Source organism: Apteryx rowi, unplaced genomic scaffold, assembly GCF_003343035.1.
Source record: "Apteryx rowi isolate R43461 unplaced genomic scaffold, aptRow1 scaffold_940, whole genome shotgun sequence".
Lineage (NCBI taxonomy): Eukaryota > Metazoa > Chordata > Aves > Apterygiformes > Apterygidae > Apteryx > Apteryx rowi.
This window is the reverse complement of record NW_020451250.1, coordinates 81,394-102,329: the sequence shown is the minus strand read 5'-3', so window position 1 is coordinate 102,329 and position 20,936 is coordinate 81,394. Positions and strand designations below refer to the sequence as shown.

Here is a 20,936-nt window from a genome sequence, read left to right as displayed (position 1 = left end):
AAGCTTCTCGTTAATAAGGGAGCTTTTAATCTACCGACCTGGGTGCGCGGCCGCGGCGATGCAGCTCAGCCAGCTCCCCCGCCGCAAGTTAAGCCTCCCTCCTTAACGCTAAACCGCCGCCATGCAACCCTAACTGCTAATTTGGGCTGCTCGTGATTTCGCATACCTAACCGCCGGCTGCTGCGCCGTCCTCCCGGCTTCCTCATTTCTGCCTGCGTGTGCGTGGGCAGTATACGCGCGGCTATAAATACATTTATCGCTGCTTTCGATTCTCCTTTTAAACAGGACGCCGCGTTTTTCACGGGTCGGGGCTGCACCAATTGCCGCGCGTCCGCTCCGCTTTAAGTCTTGCTTTTTCTTCCAAGCTTGCCCATAAACGAAATAACGCCGTGATTTGCTGTGCCGAGCGCTGGGTTGGCTCAGGGATGGGTCCTCCTCCACCTGAGAGCTGCTGTGCGGTGGGAGAAATGTCTTCAGCCCATAATCCCCTCGTTTTCAGGGCAATCTTTGGTATTTTGGGAGAAAACCCTGCTAGCAACGGGTATCTCCCCTCCCACCAGCTTTCTTATTTGCAGCATCACTTTACTCCAGCTGCTCTGACCTTGCCGGGTCGGTCGGGTGTGCAAACGCACTTTCTCCCCACCAGCCTTTCCCCACTTTCAGTTTTCAGTATTACACACGGCTTCATATGATGCTCACCTCAGGCTGCGGCAGAGGTTGTGTCCGTGCAGGATGGTGACGCCGTTTTTCCTTTGTATTAGCCTGGAAAAGCCCTAATTCATTCAGCCCCACTGACCCGCAAGACCATGGTGGTGGGGGGATGGAATCGCTCTCTGCAACGCTGCCCAAAGCACTTTTTACGTGCTAAAGCAAACAGAGACGATTTGCATTCGGCCCAGGCCGAGCAGCAAATGACACATTTTCAGAGCACGCCAGCAGGTAACGCAGCGGCGGTTATTTGCTCGCGAGCTCTTTCAGGCGTCACCGCTTTCCGGTGCGAAGCTCCCGACATGCAAACGCTCAGACTGAAACTTGAGGCAGGGCTTCACGGTGGCAGCTTTTGGGGTAATCCAGAGTTCAGGGTTGCTGCAACAGGGAATAAGCCACAGGAGATGCGCAGAGCAACCAGGATACCCCAAARGACAATTTTGACTCTTGCATTTAGGATGTTGCTCTTCCTCATGCTCTTCTTCCTCTTTCTGTGCCACAAGTCCTAGGAGCTTGGTGGGTCAAAAGGAGCTCATTAGCTTCTCCAGCAATATCAGGTGATCTTGCTGGGGCCCTGAGGCCATTAATAGGCATCAAATTGCCCTGAGCAGCTGCACCTGAGACCTCCACCCACACCCTGCCCGTGGCCTTGGGCTCTATTTAAGCTCGGCCCTGGGGTCTTAGCCCTAATCTGTGTTTGTTCCCTTCTCTTCCCCCCTGTCTGACACCATATTTGCTTGAGGATTGCCTTGCAAAGACTTTCCTAAAGGTGTGGGTTTTCTTTTTTTTTTCTCTTCTTCTTTCTTCTTCTCCAATTAAAGTTTTCTAGTATAGCTATCTAGGCAGTAAATGGGGTTGGGGAATGAGCCGGGTTAAAAACATCTCCAAGCTAGCTTTAAATTTGCATGTAAATGGYGGGGACTGTTAGCAAGGATGGTCTCAAGGGGGAGCTGGAGGTTGCTTTTTGGAAGAGTCGGGTGAAAAAATRCCTTCACCGTCTCTCTGCGAGAGAAAGGAGATCAGGAGCCTGATTCCCTGCGATATGCAATTCCCTTCTGCACTTTTTCTATGGATGCCCTGCCTCTTTTCTTCCAAGTCTCCTTCCCCAGATCGTCATCTTTGCTCCTATGCCTGGCTTGCTYCCCAGGTCATCCCCTGGTGTCACCCGCAGGCTTGGCAGGGCTACATCTCCCCTGCCTTCCTCTTCATCAAGTGGTGGGTACCACCTTTTTTTGGGAAGGAGGGGACCTCTTTGGTGCATGCAGTCAGGTGGGTTTTGGACATCTGTGACTTGCTCCCCCTTCTGAGCCCGGGCTCGGCGCTGGCTCTGCCCCCACCGAGCACTGGGGGTGGCAGGAAAGGAAACGCCTTTTCCTCGCTCAACGTCAGGGGAAAATGAAAGCGGCCAGCTGGCGTTTCGGCTCGCGCGGGGGACCCTATGGCTGCGCAGAGCCCCGCCGCCACGCTGCCCAGCGAAGCCTCCTGCTCCATCTGCCTGGAGTATTTCCGAGACCCCGTCTCCATCCACTGCGGCCACAACTTCTGCCGCGCCTGCATCACCCGCTGCTGGGAGTGGTCCACTGCCAACTTCTCCTGCCCGCGATGCCGGGAGACGGCACCGGAGAGAAACTTCCGGCCCAACCGGGAGCTGGCGCGAGTGCTCGAAATCGCCAAGCGGTTGAGTCTGCAGGCGGCCAGAGGGGAAGCRGTGGAGGAAGAAGGATGCCCGAGGCACCGAGAGCCTCTGAAGATCTTCTGCAAAGAAGAYGAAGCCCTCATCTGCGTGGTCTGCAGGGAGTCCCGGGCTCACCGGGCTCACACCATGCTTCCCGTGCCGGAGGCTGTCGAGGAATACAAGGTAAGGGAGATCTTTCCGTGGGTACGTGCATGAGSATCCCAACTGGGACGTGGTGGTTCCCTCATTGCCACGTTACCATCGGGCAATGTCCTGCCTCCAAGATGTCAGCATGATTTGACATCTCCGCTACCAGGGGCAGAAGCATTGTCCCCCCTCCGGCTATTTGCCCCCCGCTCTTCAGAGCTAAGTGGCCYGTTTCAAAATGACAGAGTAGAGAGCACGCCGGTGTTTCCGCTGTCTCGGTTCTCAGCTTAGGCAGGCCTGGTTTAGTGCCTGATCTAAAGATACTCTGCGGCTGAAATGGTGAGGTTTTCCTCCCCCTGCTCTGAACTGCAAAACTCAGGCCTGAGTCCAGCTCTGGGGCTCACTGGACCATCTGCAGATCCTCCTGCACTCTCCCAGCCAGCAGAAAASTAGCCTGGTTTAAAAAAAAGGGATTTTTTCCACTCAAGTCAGTCAAATCAGTGGAAGAAAGGATCCAATGAGGGATGCAGAAAGCTTTGTCTGCTTTGTGGCATTTATTGCTGTTTAAAGAGCTCCAAACTCTTAAGCTCAGTATCCTTCTGGACCATGGGAGAACTCCAAGGAGAAGCTGTGGAGCTGCCCACAGTGCAATTCCCCTCGCCAGCTGTTTTGTATGGGGGGGGGGGGAAATGTCAAGGTACCTGGTCTGTCTCCTGTCCCAAACCTTGAGCCCAGGAAGMTCCAGGTAGTGATGGGAGATAGGCTGTCCCCTGCCTCTGAAGACAGGGAGTCCTTTTTCTTTCCTCAGGGACAGATCCAGGCCCAGCTGCAAGCCCTGAAGGAAGACAGAGACAAACTCCTGGCATTTCGAGAGGCTGAAATGAGGAGGAACTGGGAATATTTGGTAGGTGTCTGCTTTTCATGAAGGACGGGGGGGCTGGGTGTCACCATTTGGCTTGAGATGAGATGCTGTGTGGGTGCACGTACTGCTCTGCAGTAGGTGGGTCCCTTTTGAGGTACCAAACCAAACGCTGCATTGACTTTTTGCTGGATGGTGGGGCGAAAAATAGCAGGCAGAGCCTGGAGTCTTGTAAGAATTTTGGGGCATTTTAGGACACTCCAGGCACTGACTATTTCTAGGTGTGCAGGTATGTGCACATGCAGGACTTTGCTATGTCCTTCCTCATCCTGCTCTTCCCTTCCTGTGTCACCTGCTAACAGGAGAAGATYGAAGCCGAGCGGCAGAAAATTTTGTCCGAATTTGAACGGTTGCGTCTCTTCCTGGAGGACCAGGTGCGTCATTTGCTGACCCAGCTGGGGCAACTGGATAGAGACGTTGAGAAAATGCAGGAAGAAAACATCACCAACCTCACTAAGGAGATCTCGTGTCTGGACACCTTGATCCAGGAGATGGAGGAGAAGTGCCAGCAACCAGCAAGTGTGTTTTTGCAGGTGAGGAGGTCAGGAATGGAGAAATAGCTTGGCTATCGCTCTGTCTCCTGGCTATGTTTTGGCTCTGGGTATTACTCCACGATGCAGCCAAACCCAGGCTGTGCTCTGCTCCAAAGCCACATCCATGCTTTTGGGGTTGCAGTAGATGGTTTGCTGTCAAGATCCCCGTTCACTGAGTTTTCTTCTCTCCTTTCCAGGACATCAGAAGCACCTTGAGCAGGTATGGGGCTTCCTCAGCTTCTACCCCGACCCCAGGCTGGGGAGGGGTTTTGGACCTTGTGGTCAACAGGGCTGCCCGGGTGCAGGAGAGCCTTTACCAAGCAGAGGCCAAATGTTCAGAAATGCAGTCGATGAAGACAAACCTAGCTCGCAGCCCTGGGATCTGTAGGAGAAACCCTTCCTCTCTGGTTTASTGGGGACCCTTGCTCCTAGACCATTACTGGTTAGAGATGGCCAAGYGCTAATTTTTAATGACCTAAACCAAACATTTCTACCCATCTCTGAGTGTGCAATATGCTTATTAAAGCCAGTGTCAGCTCCTAACATAACAGCTAGGCATGTGCTAGAAAGATTTCTTGGCTTCCCTCTGAGCAGATGGRTCCTCACCTCTTTCCTCCCTCCCTCTCTAGGTATGAGAAGGAAAATTTCCAGCAGCCCCCACTGATTCTTCCAGAGCTGGAAAAGAAAATCGATCACTTCAGGGACAAAAGTATTGCTCTGAAGGAGACTCTGAGGAACTTCCAAGGTATTGAGCATGGGCTGGGGTGGAGGAGTARTATCTGTGGGAGCATAAATTTATTGGAATTGGGTCATGATGGACTTTTTCAGGGCAAAGGAGCTGTTCTTAGAGCTGTAAGCCAGTGCAGCTCCCTTTGCAGAGTCACCCAACYGCTTGCAAGTAGATGCAACACTAAATCCCACCAGCTGTATCTGCACCCTGGCGTAGATACATGCTGCAGTACATTTGGCATTTTCTTACATGTGTAGACTCTCTTCTTGCAGACCTGGCACTTCAGAGCATATCCCCATGCTCAGTTCCTCACGTGACGCCTTTCTGTTGTGGTTCGGAAACCCGATCTTGCTGAAAATTAACCCAGCTCTGGGGACAACCTGCTCTTAAAAATGATTTTGAAATCGCAGGCTTTGGGAAAATGGCACAAGGCCTAATCCTTGCCCCCTCCCTGCTTCCTTTCGGTCTCCTTGAATCACATGACGCTCTTCCGTCTCCCTGCAGACGCTTCGCACAAGGTGCAATCTCAGAGTGGCAGGAAAACCTCTGTCCATGCCTCCAGTGATACCTGCATTGCTTGTGTTATATCACATCTCTCATGTCCCTTTTCTCCCCTTTTTAGACATCCTGATGTTTGAGCTGCCTGAAAAGAGTAAGTCCCTCTCCTGGAACTGAAGGGAGCGGGAAGGGGAAAGGGAAGGCTGCTGGGTGAGGACCTACGCTCTGTCCCTCGCCCTGGTACATTCAGGGAAGGAAAYGCATGTTTTGGCCCCTAGGCAAAAAAAAAGGAGTCTCCCCACACCTGATGCTGGTGTCTCCTCCTCCTGCCATGGGGTTTGTTCTCTCTCTCTTCTCCTGCCCCTTTCCCTTCTGCCCTGGGACATGTCTGAACCTGATGCCCTTCTGATGCTTGCTGGGGTTCTGCTTTCCCCCATCCAGCTGCTGGGAGTGGAGAATCCCCAGGAAAGGGGGAGAGCATCCCAGGGGATGGAGTGSACAGAGCTGCAGGACAGCTGGCAGAGATTCAATGCCCTGGGACGTGGCCGGCAGAACAGGGTGATGGAAGACTTTGCTGTCCCTTTGACGCTCTGCTCTCCGCTCCTTGCAGTGAAGGTGACCCTAGATCCAGCCACAGCTCATCCCCAGCTCGCCGTGTCCGAGGATGGGAGGAGCGTGAGATGGGAAGATGCCCCGCAGGACCCRGCTGCTGAGGGATTTGGCACCGACCCCTGCGTGCTGGGCTGCGAGGGAATTGCCTCGGGGACACGCTGCTGGGAGGTGGAGGTGGAACCGAAAGGCTCCTGGGCCGTAGGGGTGGCCAGGGAGTCCGTGAAGAGGAGGGACGAGACCAGCGAGAGCCCCGAAATCGAGCTGTGGTCCATGGGCCTCTGCAAGGGCCAGTTCTGGGCTCTCACCTCCCTTGAGCGCACAGCTCTGTCCCAGAGCCAGGTCCCCAGGAGGGTCCGGGTCTCCCTGGACTATGAGAGGGGTCGAGTGTCATTTTTTGATGCTGATAGGAGGGCCCTGATCTTCACTTTCCCGGCAGCCTCATTCAAAGGGGAGACTATTCACCCCTGGTTCCTGGTCTGGAGCGAGGGGTCCCAGATCACCTTGTGCCCCTGAGATGTGAGGAGAGAAAGCTCTGTTCTCCCCCAAACATAGGTTTTCTTTGTCCTCAGCATCGCTATTCCCAGCACTTTTTGGAGGACTCCTGTCTGCCAAATTCCTACGTGGCCTTTCTGGCCTCTCTTCCCATTCTCTGTGATTCCCTAGGGTGTTAAGCACATTTGTGGGTCTGTAATTGCTGGTTTGGGACAGTGGTGGGTGCCCAATAGAGCCACTTCTGCACCACAAGGTCTTGCACCAGTCTGACTGGTTCTGCTGACCTCAGATTTCAACAGGGTATAAAGATTTTTCATGCTGTAACGTTGTTCTGTGTCTGGTTATTTGGTGCGTAGCAAACTGCGGCTCTGTGAATAAACGCAGGAAGGGAGGAACATCTAATCCTCGGAGGGGCAGGGTCTGCCCACATCTGGTTCTTACACCAGCCAGAGAGAAGGATGGAGAGGAGGAAATTCTGTGTTTTTATTACTGTTCATGATCTTTTCCATGCCCTGGGGTCTCTTCTCCAGAGCTYTTCCCTTCCCTTCACCGTGTTCCTCTTGGGCTCAGTTCTCCTCCCTGCTTGTGACTCTTCCAGTGTCATCGGGAAGAAGGAAATGCAAAAGCCAAAGGCCCCGGTGGGCAAAGCAAAAGCCTGTTTCTTATGCTCCCAGTGCACCCATGGTCCCAGGGGTGGTGGGAAGAGTGCTGTGGCCACGCGGTTGTCCCCGGAGGCTGCAGAAAGGGGGATGCCCCTCTCCGTGTCTCATGGATGCATCCTGAGCTGGGACCTGGCCCCCACCACCCACAGCCATGGGCGGACCCTCTCCCCTGTGAACGAGGCGCGGGAAAAAAGGAACATGAGACCCCCTTCCTCGGCGTCGAAAAACGCTACCGTCCCTCGGGCATAGTCCAGGTGGATGCCGACCCGCCGGGGGATCCAGCGCGGGGCCAGCGGYGTCACCTTGCGGCTGGTGAGCGCCCGGATTTGGCCGCCCCACTTCTCCACCGCCCAGATCCCSCCTTTGGGGCAGAGGCTGACCTGCCCCTTCCGATTTAGGGACTCGCGGGCCACCCCCACGGCCCAGTCCCCCTCGTCGCCCACCTCCACCTCCCAGCAGTGCCTGCCGGCCGCRAAGCCCTCGCAGCCCAGCACGAAAGGCCAGTAGGAGAATCTCTCTGGGTTGTTGGGAAGGTCCTGCTGTCTGTTCCCGCGCCTCACGCTTTTCCGGTCCTCCGAGAGCACGAGGTCAGGGTGAGCCGTGGCTGGGTCCAGGGTCATGCTGGCTGCTGGGAGAAGGACAGAAGGGTCAGCTGCGCTTGGTTGGGGCTGTCCTGCTGCTGGATGGGGTCTGCAGGACCTGGGATGCTGTCAAAGGGGCAGAAAGGTCCCAGAGCAGAAGGAGAAAGGGACTGGAAGGACCCTCTCATGTGCCAGATGCTATGCACAGAGCAGAAAGACTATTCTTAACCCCAAAAAAACAAGAAGGAAAGGTGCACAGCAATGAGAATGGTCTTATGCAGACCTTTCCGTAGACTTGGGGATACTTTATACATTGGGCCAAAAAGAAATATCGAGGGGAGAAGAATGACAGACAGCCAGGTAGGATGTGGGATGTAAAAGCAGCAAAGCGTCGAGCAGTTTGCCTCTTCCAGCAAGAATCAACCGCAGAACAAGACCAGACCGGTTCGCTTAACCACATGGTTTAAAAGGCAGCTAAAATCCCAAGACAGGGCAAGGAATTAGGTCAGTCCACTCGCCACATTTGTTTTAAGGCTGGCTTAGGTAAGCGGTTAGGTAATAAGGCTCTGCCCTGGGACAGGCTTCCTCTGGCATTTAGGCTGAGGTTCCCAGCTGCAGGGCTCAAAAAACTTGTTGGGTTGCCCTGTTTGGAGATCCTTCCTTAAGCATCTGTTTTTGGCCACTCTTGGACGCAGCCTGTTGGGCTAGATGCACCTTTGGTCGAACAGGTACAGCAGCTCTTACATTCTCACGCTCAACAGAAGCCAATTTTGGGGAAGGCGAGGCCGGAGGGAGACAGAACCAGAAAGCACTTTCCCAGACCATCCTTCATCCATGAACGTTTTTCAGGAACTATTGCAAAACATGTATAATTAAGAGAGTGGTAAATGAAGCRTTACATAATGGGGTTCTCAAATTATCACTTCTTCTGACCAGGGGAAGCCATTTGCTCATTCTCTCTTCCACCTCAGCATCGCTTTCTGCCATATTTCTGCTCTCAAAGTGAGTTCAGAATGAGTTAAGGCCGGGTCAGCTCTTCCAGCTGTCCCAAAGATAAGACTAGTTTATTTTTTTTTTTTTGCCTCCGAAAGCCCTTCTCAGTACCTTGCAACTTCTTCAGAGTTTCCTTTAGAGCACCATTCCTCCACGGGAAAGGACAGACTCTCTTTTCCGACTCTGGAGAAGCCTCCCGTGGCAGCTGGAAAGTCACTTTCCCACACCTGGAAAGAAACACACTTTTCAAAACGATGATCATAGACTATTTTATCATTTCAGGAGGTCTGATGCCACTGGAAAGGAGCTAGAATAGTTTTTTTAATCACTTTTCATTGCATTAGGGTTGGCAAGGAGGTGAGATTAGGATGGAGACACCAATTAGACCCTGTCTGGGAGGAGTGGGATAGAGCCAAGACGTTGCGATGAAATTAAAGCCAGCCTTTGCCATGTGGAGGTCAGCTCAGAAACCAAAGCTCCATCGATCCCTCCATCCCCAGGAGCGGTCAAGATAGGTTCCCCTGGGAAGAACGCAGGTGAGCATGTAGTGATGTTCCCCAAAATACCCTCCCAGACTCTAGCGATTTCCCTGAAGCAGAGGCGTATTCAGCAGCCATTGATGAACTTTCTCCTCCCGACGAATTTTCCGACCATCGTTTTGTGGACGGCTCATGGAATAGTCTCTCAGAGGTGCCACGTACCTGCTGACAGTGCTTTTCACGTCCTAGGGAAAGAAGAGAGAAAGAGGAAAGGAAGCTCAGGCCACAGCATGAGCCATTTTCTCCTTAAATCACACAGAACGGTTTAGCTGGGGATGGACCTCTTGGGGCACTGCTCCAACCCTCTGCTCAGAGGAAGGCCAGGTAGATCAGGCTGCTTAGGGCCATGTCCAGGTGATTCCTGAACAGGGGCAGGGATAGAGAAACCCCACATCTCTGGGATGCACCACTCTCACAAGCAAGAATTTTTTTCCTAATATCTAGCAGAGATTTTTCTTGCTGCTCTTTGCCTTTCACTGGACACCTTGGAGAAGAGTCTGGCTTTGCTCTAGAGTCCCATTAGGCAGCTGCAGACTGTTATAGGCCCTGAAGGTGCTAAGAGGTGTTGATATTCCTGAGCATCCTCAGCTGGGACCCCCRCCCACACCCTGCCCATGGCCTCGAGGCTCTATTTAAGCTCAGCATTGGGTCCTCACCCCCTTCCCCAGCTACATCAGAGGTGTGCTGCTCTACAGCTTGGCCCTAGATGTGGCTGTGCCTGGCTATGGACCTTGCTGACCTGGACCCCAACCTGTGGGTTGGCTTCCTGGCTTGTCCCTGGACCTGCCTCATCCCTGTGGACTGATGCCCTGGATTTGGAGCTGCCTTGCTCAGGTACTGTGGGATGGATCAGGCACCCTCTCCCAGCCTGTCCTAGGACCAATGTGCTCATCCCAGGCTGATGGAAGTCCCAAGCCCAGCAGCATTTGTGATTGCAGATCTGTGACCCCCTGCCACGACGGTGGCAAATCAGCTCAGCAATGATATAGGTGGGGGAGACAGTGGTGGAGAAGGAAGGCAGCAGATCCCACCTGCTTTTCTTCTTAGGGCTTTCAGCATTAAAGGGAACATGTGCAAACTTGGACTAGGAAAGCACAACTAACTAAACACTGAGCTCTTKCATGTGAGCATTTTCCCCAGGATTTTTCCCTTGAAAGGTTATAAACTTACCTGGAAAAACTCACTTGCTGATTGCTGATTCTTTTCTTCCAGTTCTTGTGTTAGGGCGTCCAGATGGGAAATCTCCTCCGGGAGTTTGGTGGTAGTTTTCGTCTGCCTCTTCTCGAGCTCATTTTTCAGGTCTTCCAGCTGCGAGAGCAAGAAGAGCTTGTGTCCTTCCAGGAACCTGCAGAGTGCCTGAAGACCAAGCACAGTCTGCCAGTGCTCAGCTTCTATTCTTCCCTTTGAAGAGGAAAAGGAGCAGTGGGATGGGAAATACCGTTATGAATTCATGGAAAGGCATTTCCCACAGGAGGAGATCACTGGTGAACCTGAATCTCTACCAACTCCTCTTGAATTCCTGAAGAAGTCTAAGGAAAAAAAACAAAAAACAAACCTGATGCACAAGAGCAAGGTACATTTGGGAGGAAAAAAATTGTCTCCGGATAAAAGCTGCAAGCACACTTGCTTGAACTTAGGTAGAAAGCTTTGATACCCCTGCAAGCTGACACCTACCAGATCCTTCAGCTTTCTGCACTCCAGGGTAGCTATCCTTTCTTGGAGACCTTTCTTTTCCTTCAGAAAACTTTGTGTCTCAATTTCTTCCTAAGCAAACAAAACCCTGTTGYATTTTCCCCTCTCTGATATGGGGTTAGATCTTGTTCCTCCTGTCCCTTCCCAGTGCTGGCCAAAACTGCAGCACGGATGCTTTGAGCCTGCAAGTCAGCTCTTTGTGCCATRTCTCCTGGGCAAGAGGCGGTGACACCCTTGGCCAGATGTGCTGGGAGCGTCAGGTTTCTTCCTCGTCAATCTTCTGGCTGATTATCCCGAGGAGTTCTCGAGGGCTGTCTGTCACCTTGCTGCTTCTGTCACTCTCCTTTTTAGGAGCAAAAACTAGCAAAACCATCCAGCCCTCCCAGGAAAGGGCTAGAGGGAAAAGACTTTCAGGCAACAAGGAGGCTTTGCATGGGAAGAGAATAAATGAACAGGGAGGGGAGAAGTGCAACCAGAAACTTGTAAGTACYGGAAAAATACATATGTATATATATGTTTGGGGTTTTTTGCATGGCAGCAATTGGGAGTTTTAGAGACTGTRACTCAGCTGAAGGGCTATCAACTGAGATAACTACCAGCTGCAGTTGTTTGACCAGGCTTGGAGATGGGAGTCTCACTTCCAGCAAACTCAGGTGAATCATTCCCATTGGGGACAACCGCAAGGGACCAGGTCACTCCAGGAACAGCAGACCTGGAAGCAAACACCTTGCAACTAGCCAGCTGGGAAGTGTGTCCTGGGGTGAGTAGGTTGGGATGGGGCRGCTGCAATATTTCCTGCCAGATGCAGGAGGTGGCTGCAAGCAAGCGAATGTGCCACCTCCGTCTGAGCTAGGCTGCTTTGCTATTCGGTGGAGAGCTACCCCATACTGTTGGCAGAGCCTAGGGCAYGACGCTTTTCATATCAAAGCAGATGGTTGGGCAAACGAGTGAGTCGCACCCAAAAAGYGTCTGCTTCTCCCTGTTGATTATAGAGCCTAGAAAACCAGCTTGGGTGGAGACATCTGCATTGCAGATTTCTATGCGACACCAGGGAAGAGAGAGGGGAGGGTTGGAGCTGGGAGGCAACTGGATGGAGATCAAAAACATTGGAGAGAACCTACGGCCCTGGAAGATTCAGAAAAACATCAGTCTCTCTGCCTACCTCTAAGAAAAGCGCTGAATTTTACTGGGACTCAGTGCTTTGTATCTTGTATTTCTTGTGGCCACTGTGCTTTAGGGATGTACAGACACCCACAAACATCCTTGCGGAGCAGATCAAGAGCTTGCCCTTGGCTCATGCGGAGGTTTTCTGCCATCCTTTGTGCTCTGATGGTCTGTCATTTCATATTCCTCTCTACTTTTCCCCGTTCCCAAGTGGGTTGTGGATTCGGTTTCAGGATCTGGACACAACTTATAGGAGCGTTGTCTGTTTTTGCTCCTATTTCCCCTCTCTGATGCAGGCTCAACAGAAGTTGTTCCTGCATGGGATGGTCCCGGGATCCGTCCTACTCATGCTTTCGGTGGGGACACTGAAATAGGGCTTTGTCACGGGGTGCCCGCGTATATCTTTTTCTGCTATTCTGAGCTTGGCTTCCTCCGCTCCCTCCTACTCTCTTTTGGTTCCCCTTCTCAGTTCTATAATTGATAACTCATACTTATTTCAGTGCTGCCTCTTCCTCTTTTGGGTTTTCTCAGAAGAAAATAAGCAGTTTTTCAGGGAATCCGTTTAGGTGAGTCAGCCGACAAAGGCCAGCACTTCTGTTTCACCTAGTCACCCCAGCTTCTTTCTCAGTCTAGGAATATCTAATCAGCTTAGTCACTGGTGTCTAGGGTACAGTTCATCCTGTCCCATCCATCCTGGGTGGTCAACAGGGAGAAATAGGCTTTTTGGGGGACTCATCCAAGCAAGGTGGATATGTATAACAGTGTGGAAAATCACATTCTAGATGAGTTTGTTTTCTTTTGCTGCCTGCAAGGGCAGCTCCAATGACTGGAGATGCCAACCATGAGAAGGTGAAAAGGGAAGTGAGGTGTGCCCACTCTGTGTGCAGCTTTTCTTAATGTTGCTGACCCAAAGCTGAAGAAATCCAGAATAATACCTCCACGGAGGCAGAGAGTGCAAAATAGAAATGGGTTTTTATTTAAAATAAATATCAGAAATACAGTCAGAGATGGAGACCAGCTCTCCAAACCAAATCAAGCTTTGCTATTTACAGTGAAAGGCCACCTCCTTTTGCAGAACAGACTCAGGACCTGCCTCGCAACTGATGTCGGAAAGGAGCAGAGCATGCTGGAAAGAGCTATAGACTCATCACAAAGATTCAGTTCATTAAAGGTAAAATAAATAAGAAGTCTCCCCCATCCTCCTTGAGGTGCCACCCCACCAGCTCGGAGTGGAGAGGGACGTGGGAGCTGAACAGCAAGTCCCCCGCAGTGCCCGCTCGCCGCRTTCACTGCGATGCGCCAGGTAACCATGGTGAATAGCTGGCATCGCATGCGAGTTGTCATCCCAGCTGTCGTCTTGAGCTCCGGTTGATGGGCACCTCAAGGACAGATCCTGAGGGGGGACCTGAACCCCACCCAATCCAGAGSGGACATCAGCTGCCCGGCCATGGACTGGTCCTCTGAAGGTGGGTGTTGGGTGACTTCTTGCAAACGTGCCCCTATTCCCATCTTGAACCAGGGGACAACCCTCTGGCCATTGAATGAGGCTCTGGTGTAAACCAAGATGGGCGACTCGTCGTCTGTGCTGAAAAATGCCACCCGTCCTGCTTCGTAGTCCAGGGAGACCCGTATCCTCCTGGGAAGTGGGTTGAGGCGCAGGTTGGCACGGGGGGATGTAAGGGAGTGGTATGCCTCCAGCGCCCAGACCCCTTCCTTGGGCGTCAGGCTGATCTGTCCCTTTCTCTTCACCGACTCCCGGGCCACCCCCAGGGCCCAGACACCCCCCTGCCCCACCTCCACCTCCCAGAAATGCCTCCCCGAAGTGAAGCCCTCGCAGCCCAGCACGCAAGGCTCRAAGTCAAATCTCTCTGGGTTGTCTGGAAGGTCCTGCTGTGCGAGGCGGCCCCTGGCTTCTTTCTGGTCCTYGGAGAGGTAGAGATTGGGGTGAGCTGTGGCTGGATCCAGGGTCACGTTGGCTGAAGGACAAGAGACAGAACTGGAGTATCAGAGGTAGGGCACAGCCCTGGGAGATGCTCAAGAAGTTTCTCCTGCTCCTGGCAGCTGGGACAGTCCCTGCTCTCCTGCCTCTACCAGCTCTGGATGCTTCATGGGGATGTACGGGCAGGCCTGGAGCTGGTCTTGGGGTCCTCCAGCAGAGATGCCCCTAGGAGGAAGGGGGAGAGGGCAAACCCCATGGGAAGGGAATGACTGGAATTTCAAAGGGAGGGAAGGGGAGGCACAAGTGTGCTTCTCAGGTCTTCCCTTTTGATGGCCCCAGAGGGAGCATTTGGGTTTACAGGACCAGGAACATCACAGCATCAGACCAAGGTCACCCTCCCCATTTTTTCCCTTTCTCTCCCTGGGGGACTGCTTTGTTTTTTCCAAGGGGTCTCTTCCAAAAGCCATGAATTCAATCTCTCCCACCCCCATCCCCTGCCAGCCACGGTTGACTTACTTGGCTCTTGCAATTTGAACATCAGGCTATCTAAAGAGGAGAGAGATTTCACTGCATCAGGTTTATATGTCAGGCAAACTTGCTACGGCTCAGCTTTATTGGGGAGGCAAAAGAGCTGAAGAGAGACTCGGGAGGGGAAATATCAAGGGTGTAAGATCTTGGTGGGCTGCAAAGAGCCTAGGATGACTTGCTCTGGTGCAGGTACTGACCCTGTGACAGCTACGCAACTCCACGAGTCAGGTGAGGGGAACCTCCTGGCTTGGCTAAACTCATCTCAAGCTGAAGAGCCCCTCTGAGCGATTTGTCCYGCATGTTATGGCATCAATCCCTGGCTCTATACCCACATGGAGCTTAATTTTTTCCACCACTTTGGAAGTAGTGGGAGCAGCCAACTGCATAAGCTGCTCCGTTTCAATTTGCTTTTCGCATGGGACAAGCAGGGTAAGGAGGAGGGAACCTGGCTCATCTCTGCTTCCCAACCAATTTGTTTTGCCCTGGGAAAAACTGTTTTTCTCTGAYTACAAGTTTCAGCTGCATTTATTTGCAACAGTTCCTAGGTGAATTTTGCATCAGCAGCAGGCACATGAGAACCTGGTTTCTCCTAGACATTGGGCATGCAAAGCAATGTGCTCTCTCCTAACCCTGCTCAGTACCTTGGCATTTCCTCAGTGTGTATCTAACAAGGACGTTTTTCTGAACAAATTCCTCAAGCTGCCTTTCCAGCTCGGGGGAAATCTCCACCGGAGGGTTGAACTTCATCTTCTCACAGCTGCAGAGAGAGCAAAACCTGTGTAATATATATGATCACTCAGCAGTTTATCCTCATTAAGTCATCCAGGAGAAGCTATGGGATGGAGGAGATTGAACCATCAAGCTAAATTTATTTGGGAGCAAACGTGAGCCCTCTCCCCCTGCCCTCTTTTTGCATTTCTTTGCCCTCAGGTCCCTCCAAGCAGTCGCTGAATGGGTGGTTTTGAACCCAAAGTGCCATGCTGCAGTCACAGGAGGCTGAGCTGTTGTCTGCACGAATCCGCCTTGGAAACCCAACCTCAGGATTCACCCATGTGGCATCCAAAGCTCTCCAAGCATCCCAGAGTACAGGGAAAGCGAGAAGGAGTCAAGTACCTACTCAAGAGACTTCGGATGTCCTAGAGGGGGTGAGAGAGGGAGAGGAGAGACAGTTAGGGAAGAAGAATGCTAAACATTATTCTTACAAAGTTTATATATTTTTATGGCAATGCAATAGCAAAGGAAGACCCTGCCTGTGGCATGATGTTTGCAGCAATGCAAGAACAGACCAAGGAATTTGYATGCAGCCACCAGGAGTAGGATTTGCCAATTAATGGATGCATTTATGCATGCTCTGGAGGGGCTGAATTTGGACTCCCAGCTCTCATCCTTTGCTCTGTTCCTACTTCTCCCACCAGCCTGGATGCTCTGGGCTCTCACCTGCAGGAATTTGCTTGCYGGCTGCTGGAATTTCCCCTCCATCTCCCAGATCAGGGTGTCGAGGTGGCACATCTCCTCTGTGATCTTTGCRGTTGCTTCCTCCTGGACTTTCAGGATGGCCCTGTCCAGGTCTGCCAGTTGGGTCAGAAGGAGGCGCTCTTGGTCCTTCAAAAACTGGTGCAAATGCTCAAATTCACACACTATCTTCTTCCCCTCATCTTTGGTTTTCTCCTGCCAGGATCAGAGGTGGAGACCAAAGGGATGGAAGAGCAACAGGGGACTTCCCCGTGCGGCAGAAGAAATGCCATGGCAGTCTTCAAAACCCCTCCCACCACACCCAAGAGAAAACAGATGACTACTTCAAGGTCATCAGTCAAGGTGGCATGTCCTCAGAGATGTTTGCTCCCCTGTGATGGCACACTTGGGGATGTGAGGGTCAATTTACCCCAAACAAGACAAAAACCACCTTGCTGGAGATTCAGGTAATACCAGGAGCTATTCAGGAGGTGCAACCTCAAAATGAAACCAAAAGAGAGAATCCAAACTGGAGGGAGGTATACAGAGTTTAGGGGGAAAAAACAAACCCACCTCTCTATCAGGCTTGGGACTACCTACAGGTTGTTATCTCCCCAACACAGGGACTGCAGGCTCCAGCTGCCTTGAAACCCTGGCAGATAAGGACAAGGTTGGCCAGGWCCCAGCACAAATTGCAAACTGCTTTGCAAAGGGAAGGGAGCTGAGCCAGCTCCTGTCCCGCTGCTCCCACTGCCAGCAAGGAGGGCTGGGAGATAAGATAGGATGGTTTGGTTCCCCTGCCCGTAGGCTCCTTGCTCCCAACTTGCCCCTTCTTCAAGGGTTTAACGGTGTCTGCTCCCCCCTGCAGCAAGGCAAGGGTTGAGAACAACCAAACACACCAGATCTGACCTCAAAATACACCAGCAATATGTCCTCAGTGTGGGGTGGGTGGAGAGGGGCAAACACCTTCCTCCAGGCTCCCTGTTGAAGGGCACCTACCAAATACGAGCTCTTCCTCTCTCTGGATTTTCTGCTTTCCAGGAATTTTTCTCTCTCCTCCTTCAGCACCTGCAGACGGGCCTGGATTTCTTCCTGAGCCAAAAGAAAAGATGGTCTTCAAAAGGCTGAGAAACCCCCTTTTCCTCCAATTAAAATGACTCTCTGAACCCAAACAAACTTCCAGCATCGATGATGCCCTGCAGCAAGGAGTTTGTGCCGCCTTGCTCCCCACARCATTGCGGTGTGCTTGCGTGTGCTATCCGGAACTAAAACTAAAGAAATGGAGGAACAAATAAGCAAAATTGCCTTCAGTAACCGATTTAATCGTGCCAAAATAGATTAGGAATTCTTAGGTGCTTTCATGTATTTTGAATATTTATCTTTGTCAATATTTTGCTATGATCAAGTCAACAAAAGAGTTTAGAAAAAGGCTAATGATTTTTCTTTCTTTCTTTCTTCCAGGCTGTTGGCAAAGATCGCTAAATTAAAGGGGGGAAAATCCACCTTGTGAAAAAACAAATGTCCTTGTTTATAAAACGCAAACAGGAAGCACGTGGGTGAGCGGCGCCCAAAGATCCCCGTTTACAGCCGCACCCCGGGGGCATGTGGGAAGCAGATGTGCCCCAAGTGCTGCGCTTTGCCCCCGGAAAAGGGCTTTTTTTAACCAGGTGGAAAAGCACAAGCCCCTACCTTGTATTCCTGGGCGGCTTCCTCAATGGGAACCACCGCGTGAGAGCGGTGTGCCTGCGAGCGGTCGCACACCACGCAGATGGCCCTTTGGTCCTCTTTGCAGAAGAGCTTCAGAGCCTCCCRGTGCTTCGTGCACAAGGTCTCCCAGCCCGTTGCCCCTCCGGTTGCCTGCGGGCTCAGCTGCCTGGCGATCTCGGCGATGTTCGCCAGCTCCCTGCTGGGTCGGAAACTCTTCTGCTGAGCTGTCTGCCTGCACTGAGGGCAGGAGAAATTCGTCTCCAGCCCTTCCCAGCAGCAGGTGATGCAGGAGCGGCAGAAGTTGTGGCCGCAGTGGATGGAGACGGGGTCCTGGAAGAAGCCCAGGCAGATGGAGCAGGAGGCTTCGCTGTGCAGGTTTTCGGCAGGGCTCCGCGCAGCCATGGCTCTCGCCAGCCTGTCTCCGAGGGAGGATCGGAGGAGTTCCGCTTTGCGGGAGGCAAGAGGACAGCGGCGAGGGGGAGGCGTTCCACTTCTTGGCATGGACATTTTTCTCCTCGCAAAGCGGGGGAACGGACTCCACCCCTTTGCACCACGAAACGGCGAGTGTGGCTTGGAGAGCGGCAAGAACGGGGCAAGCGTACGTGATGCTTCCTCCCGGCGTGCAGCTGCCCTCCCACCCTTCTCGGTTTTGGTGGCTTTGAGACAGATGTSCTTCAGCAGATAGGAGGATGGAGGGCAGGGCTGCTATTYGGAGGCACYGCAAGAGGCTGGAGAAATGGGGTGGGGGCAGAAACCTTGTGAAATTCAAAGCCAGCAAATGCAAAGAGCCCTTGGAGGTGGGAAAACCTCCTGCAACATAATGTCAGGGTGGCAGAAAAGCACTTTGGGGTCCTACGAGTTGTCCATGAGTCAGCAGTAGACCCTTGCACTGAAGATACCAGCTGTGCATGGGGCTGCTTTAGCCACAGTGCAGGGAGATGGGAGGGATATTTCCCCCCCCTCCATCAGCACTTTTGGGGCACTTTCCAGACACCAGCTCCAGTTTGGGGTTCCCCAGTACAGCACAGACTGGGACAGGGTGGAGTGAGCCCAGTAGATGCCACCAAGCTGGTGGGGGCTGGAGCCCAGGGTGGATGGGGAGAACTTGAGGGTGCAGGTTTTGCCCAGCCTGGAGAGAAGAGGGATCAAATCGCTGTCTGCAACCTCATGGGGTCATAGAGAAGACAGAGCCAAACATCAAAGCTCTCCACCCTCTCCAGGCCATTCATGATGCCCTGTTAGCTGTGTAATTGCCCATTTAAGCTGCGCCCAGGCCATGAGCAGGGGGGTGGATGAAGGTCCTTGTTGAGGCTGGTCAGGGCAATTAAAGCCTATTAGTGCCCTCAGGGCCCTGACAGCGAGAACCGCTCTGGGAACCAGGATCCAGAGCTGTTTTCAGCCCCTATGTTTTTCATGTTCTATATTCATCCTGCTGTTTGTTGTTTTTGACAGTGCAGAAAATGCAGGTTTATTAGGTGTTTGAGATCATCTTCCCATCTAGCGGGGTTTGGAGAGGAACGAGGAGGCTTTTCCCTCTCCCCAGCTGCCATAAAACACGTAATATGGCCTTTTCCAAGATCTCGGCAGCCTGCAAAGCACAGGGAGGAAACGTGCATCCACGTGAACTGCTCAAATTGTCAAAGCAGAGACTGGAGAGAAGGAGGGGAAAAAAAACCCAGACCAATTCAACAGCATGTTCAGAGTGTTGCGAGCTCCATTGCCCAAATCTCCTGCACGGCTCCTTGCTCTCACCTGCAGGGATTTATTCTCCGGCAGCGGGTTTATCTCAGCTCCTTGCAGCTCCTGGATGAAGTGGCCCAGGTGGGAGATCTCCGGTTGCTCTTGGTCTGGGTCTGCGCGACCTGCTTCTCCGTGGCCTCCAACCGCAGCAGGAGCTCCTGTTCGTCCCGGAACCACTGCAGCTGCTTAAAGGCTGACGTGATTTGCCACCTCTCGGCTCTTTGCTGCTGCAAAGGACGGATTGGGAGGCAATGAGAGCAGAAGAAATCGGAGATTTAGAAAACTCGGTTGCACCTACCCTCGTTCAATAAAACGGGAGCAAATATTGCTCTTTGGCCCTGAGACCGGCCTGAGCCTGTAGCGCTTGGCTCTGCCCGGTCACATGAAGCTGCGGTGCAACATCTGCCACGGTTTCTGCCTCTGCTATTGCTTTTGAGGAAATCACCATCTCTCGCTTCCTTAGCGCTCTGGGTCCATCCTCTGCCTCCCCCRGCCCGAGAAAACTCGGAGACGGTGGAAGCACCTGGCGCGCTGGGCTCTCCGAAGGGGACATGGCCGCATCCGGGTGCGCGCCCAGCTCGTCACGGCTGAGCAGAGACCTGGGCTAAAGCGGGATGTTGTGAAAGTCTGGCCTGGGGTGACTCATGCTGAGCTTGGCTCAGCTGAGCTGCAGAAGCCTCCCTTGACTTCTCTGAATTAGAGCAAGTGGAAAAAAAAAATCCCCCCCAAAACAAGAGAGGAAGGCAAAGCAAAGAAAGGGCAAATAAAACAAGGAAATGAATGTAGAAAAACAGAGCAGCAGGGAGGGGAATTCATGCCACCATCCCTCTTCTCCTTTCCAGTTAGAAAAGGGAATAAGGTTCAAGGGGAAAAAAAATCGGCGATGTTATTTCGAAGAGGAGCWGCTGCCCTGTGCCCCCTCCCTTGGCAGGGGGTGCAAAACGTTGGGGAAAGCTGCTCTGCTGCACCTCTGGGCCCTGAGGGGGTTAAGGGGATGCGTGATGGTGATTTTAATGTCTTTTAATGCAAACGTGCAGAGCTGCAGCTCTGCTGCCTTCGCGAGCAGGTGCTTTAGGGGCTGCCGGTGCCTCTATGCTGGGGGACAGGAACACGGGGGGGCGCACACGCGTGTGTTTAGGAGGAATAGAGTTGTTTTAGGGAAATATATTTGTTTCTGCGTGGCCGTGCCCACCACGGGGCAACGACAAAAAGTACAAACGCCCAACGTGGGGCTCGAACCCACGACCCTGAGATTAAGAGTCTCATGCTCTACCGACTGAGCTAGCCGGGCCGCCGATGGAATGKGTTTTGGCTTACAGCCCCCGTCGGATCCCAGCACCATGCAGCGCCTCGGGGCAATCACTAATTAGCGGTAATTAGCTAAGAGCGGCTGATTGCAGCCCAGGGAGCCTGCACTGCCCACCCCGGGCATTGCCCAGCCCCGGGGAACAGACGGGCATTGCCCAGCCCTGCTGCAAGCAGTAAAGCGGAGCCCTATTAGTATTAATGTTAATCACCGTCGGGGCCGTTAGCCCTTTCTAATGAAGGTCCGTCTGCGCGGGTGAGGGTTTCCTCGGCCATAGAGGGGCACGACCACGCTTTATTGTTGGCTCTTAAATGGACTT

The 20,936-nt window shown here is 52.7% G+C and overlaps 5 protein-coding genes and 1 non-coding gene across 11 annotated transcripts in view; 2 read left to right on the top strand and 4 right to left on the bottom strand.

Moving 5' to 3' along the window:
- LOC112978525 (E3 ubiquitin-protein ligase TRIM39-like) overlaps positions 1-711 on the bottom strand; it is a 7,435-nt gene extending 6,724 nt beyond the window's left edge. Inside the window, exons 1-2 of one of the 4 annotated variants that reach the window (XM_026092127.1) lie at positions 700-711; positions 167-448 (exon numbers count right to left, since the gene is read on the bottom strand). The gene's annotated coding sequence lies outside the window, so the exon portion shown is untranslated. The other 3 variants (XM_026092130.1, XM_026092126.1, XM_026092128.1) reach the window with 3 other exon arrangements.
- Positions 1-20,936, top strand: part of LOC112978522 (zinc finger protein 585A-like) — a 159,105-nt gene that overhangs the window by 84,684 nt on the left and 53,485 nt on the right. The window lies entirely within an intron of this gene.
- On the top strand, positions 1,712-6,639 carry LOC112978526 (zinc finger protein RFP-like). Of its 2 annotated transcripts, XM_026092131.1 has the most exons (7): positions 1,716-2,566; positions 3,339-3,434; positions 3,752-3,982; positions 4,180-4,202; positions 4,612-4,727; positions 5,335-5,364; positions 5,821-6,639. In XM_026092131.1, the coding sequence occupies exons 1-7, from the start codon at positions 2,147-2,149 to the stop codon at positions 6,333-6,335; spliced, it is 1,431 nt and encodes a 476-aa protein (XP_025947916.1). In that variant the 5' UTR covers positions 1,716-2,146; the 3' UTR covers positions 6,336-6,639. The 2 variants fall into 2 exon arrangements, with proteins under 2 accessions (XP_025947917.1, XP_025947916.1); XM_026092132.1 differs by lacking the exon at positions 5,335-5,364 and having other exon boundaries at positions 1,712-2,566.
- Positions 6,991-10,601, bottom strand: LOC112978533 (E3 ubiquitin-protein ligase TRIM39-like). The gene is made up of 5 exons (XM_026092161.1): positions 10,528-10,601; positions 10,278-10,397; positions 9,252-9,274; positions 8,662-8,777; positions 6,991-7,601 (listed from the first exon to the last, which is right to left on the bottom strand). The coding sequence occupies exons 1-5, from the start codon at positions 10,549-10,551 to the stop codon at positions 7,081-7,083; spliced, it is 804 nt and encodes a 267-aa protein (XP_025947946.1). The 5' UTR covers positions 10,552-10,601; the 3' UTR covers positions 6,991-7,080.
- On the bottom strand, positions 12,899-18,290 carry LOC112978524 (E3 ubiquitin-protein ligase TRIM39-like). 2 transcript variants are annotated; one of them, XM_026092123.1, is made up of 7 exons: positions 17,554-18,284; positions 16,864-16,956; positions 15,850-16,080; positions 15,526-15,548; positions 15,054-15,169; positions 14,401-14,430; positions 12,899-13,921 (listed from the first exon to the last, which is right to left on the bottom strand). In XM_026092123.1, the coding sequence occupies exons 1-7, from the start codon at positions 18,076-18,078 to the stop codon at positions 13,326-13,328; spliced, it is 1,614 nt and encodes a 537-aa protein (XP_025947908.1). In that variant the 5' UTR covers positions 18,079-18,284; the 3' UTR covers positions 12,899-13,325. The 2 variants fall into 2 exon arrangements, with proteins under 2 accessions (XP_025947908.1, XP_025947909.1); XM_026092124.1 differs by lacking the exon at positions 14,401-14,430 and having other exon boundaries at positions 17,554-18,290.
- Positions 20,530-20,602, bottom strand: TRNAK-CUU. The gene has a single exon. It is a non-coding gene; the product is annotated as a tRNA-Lys (tRNA).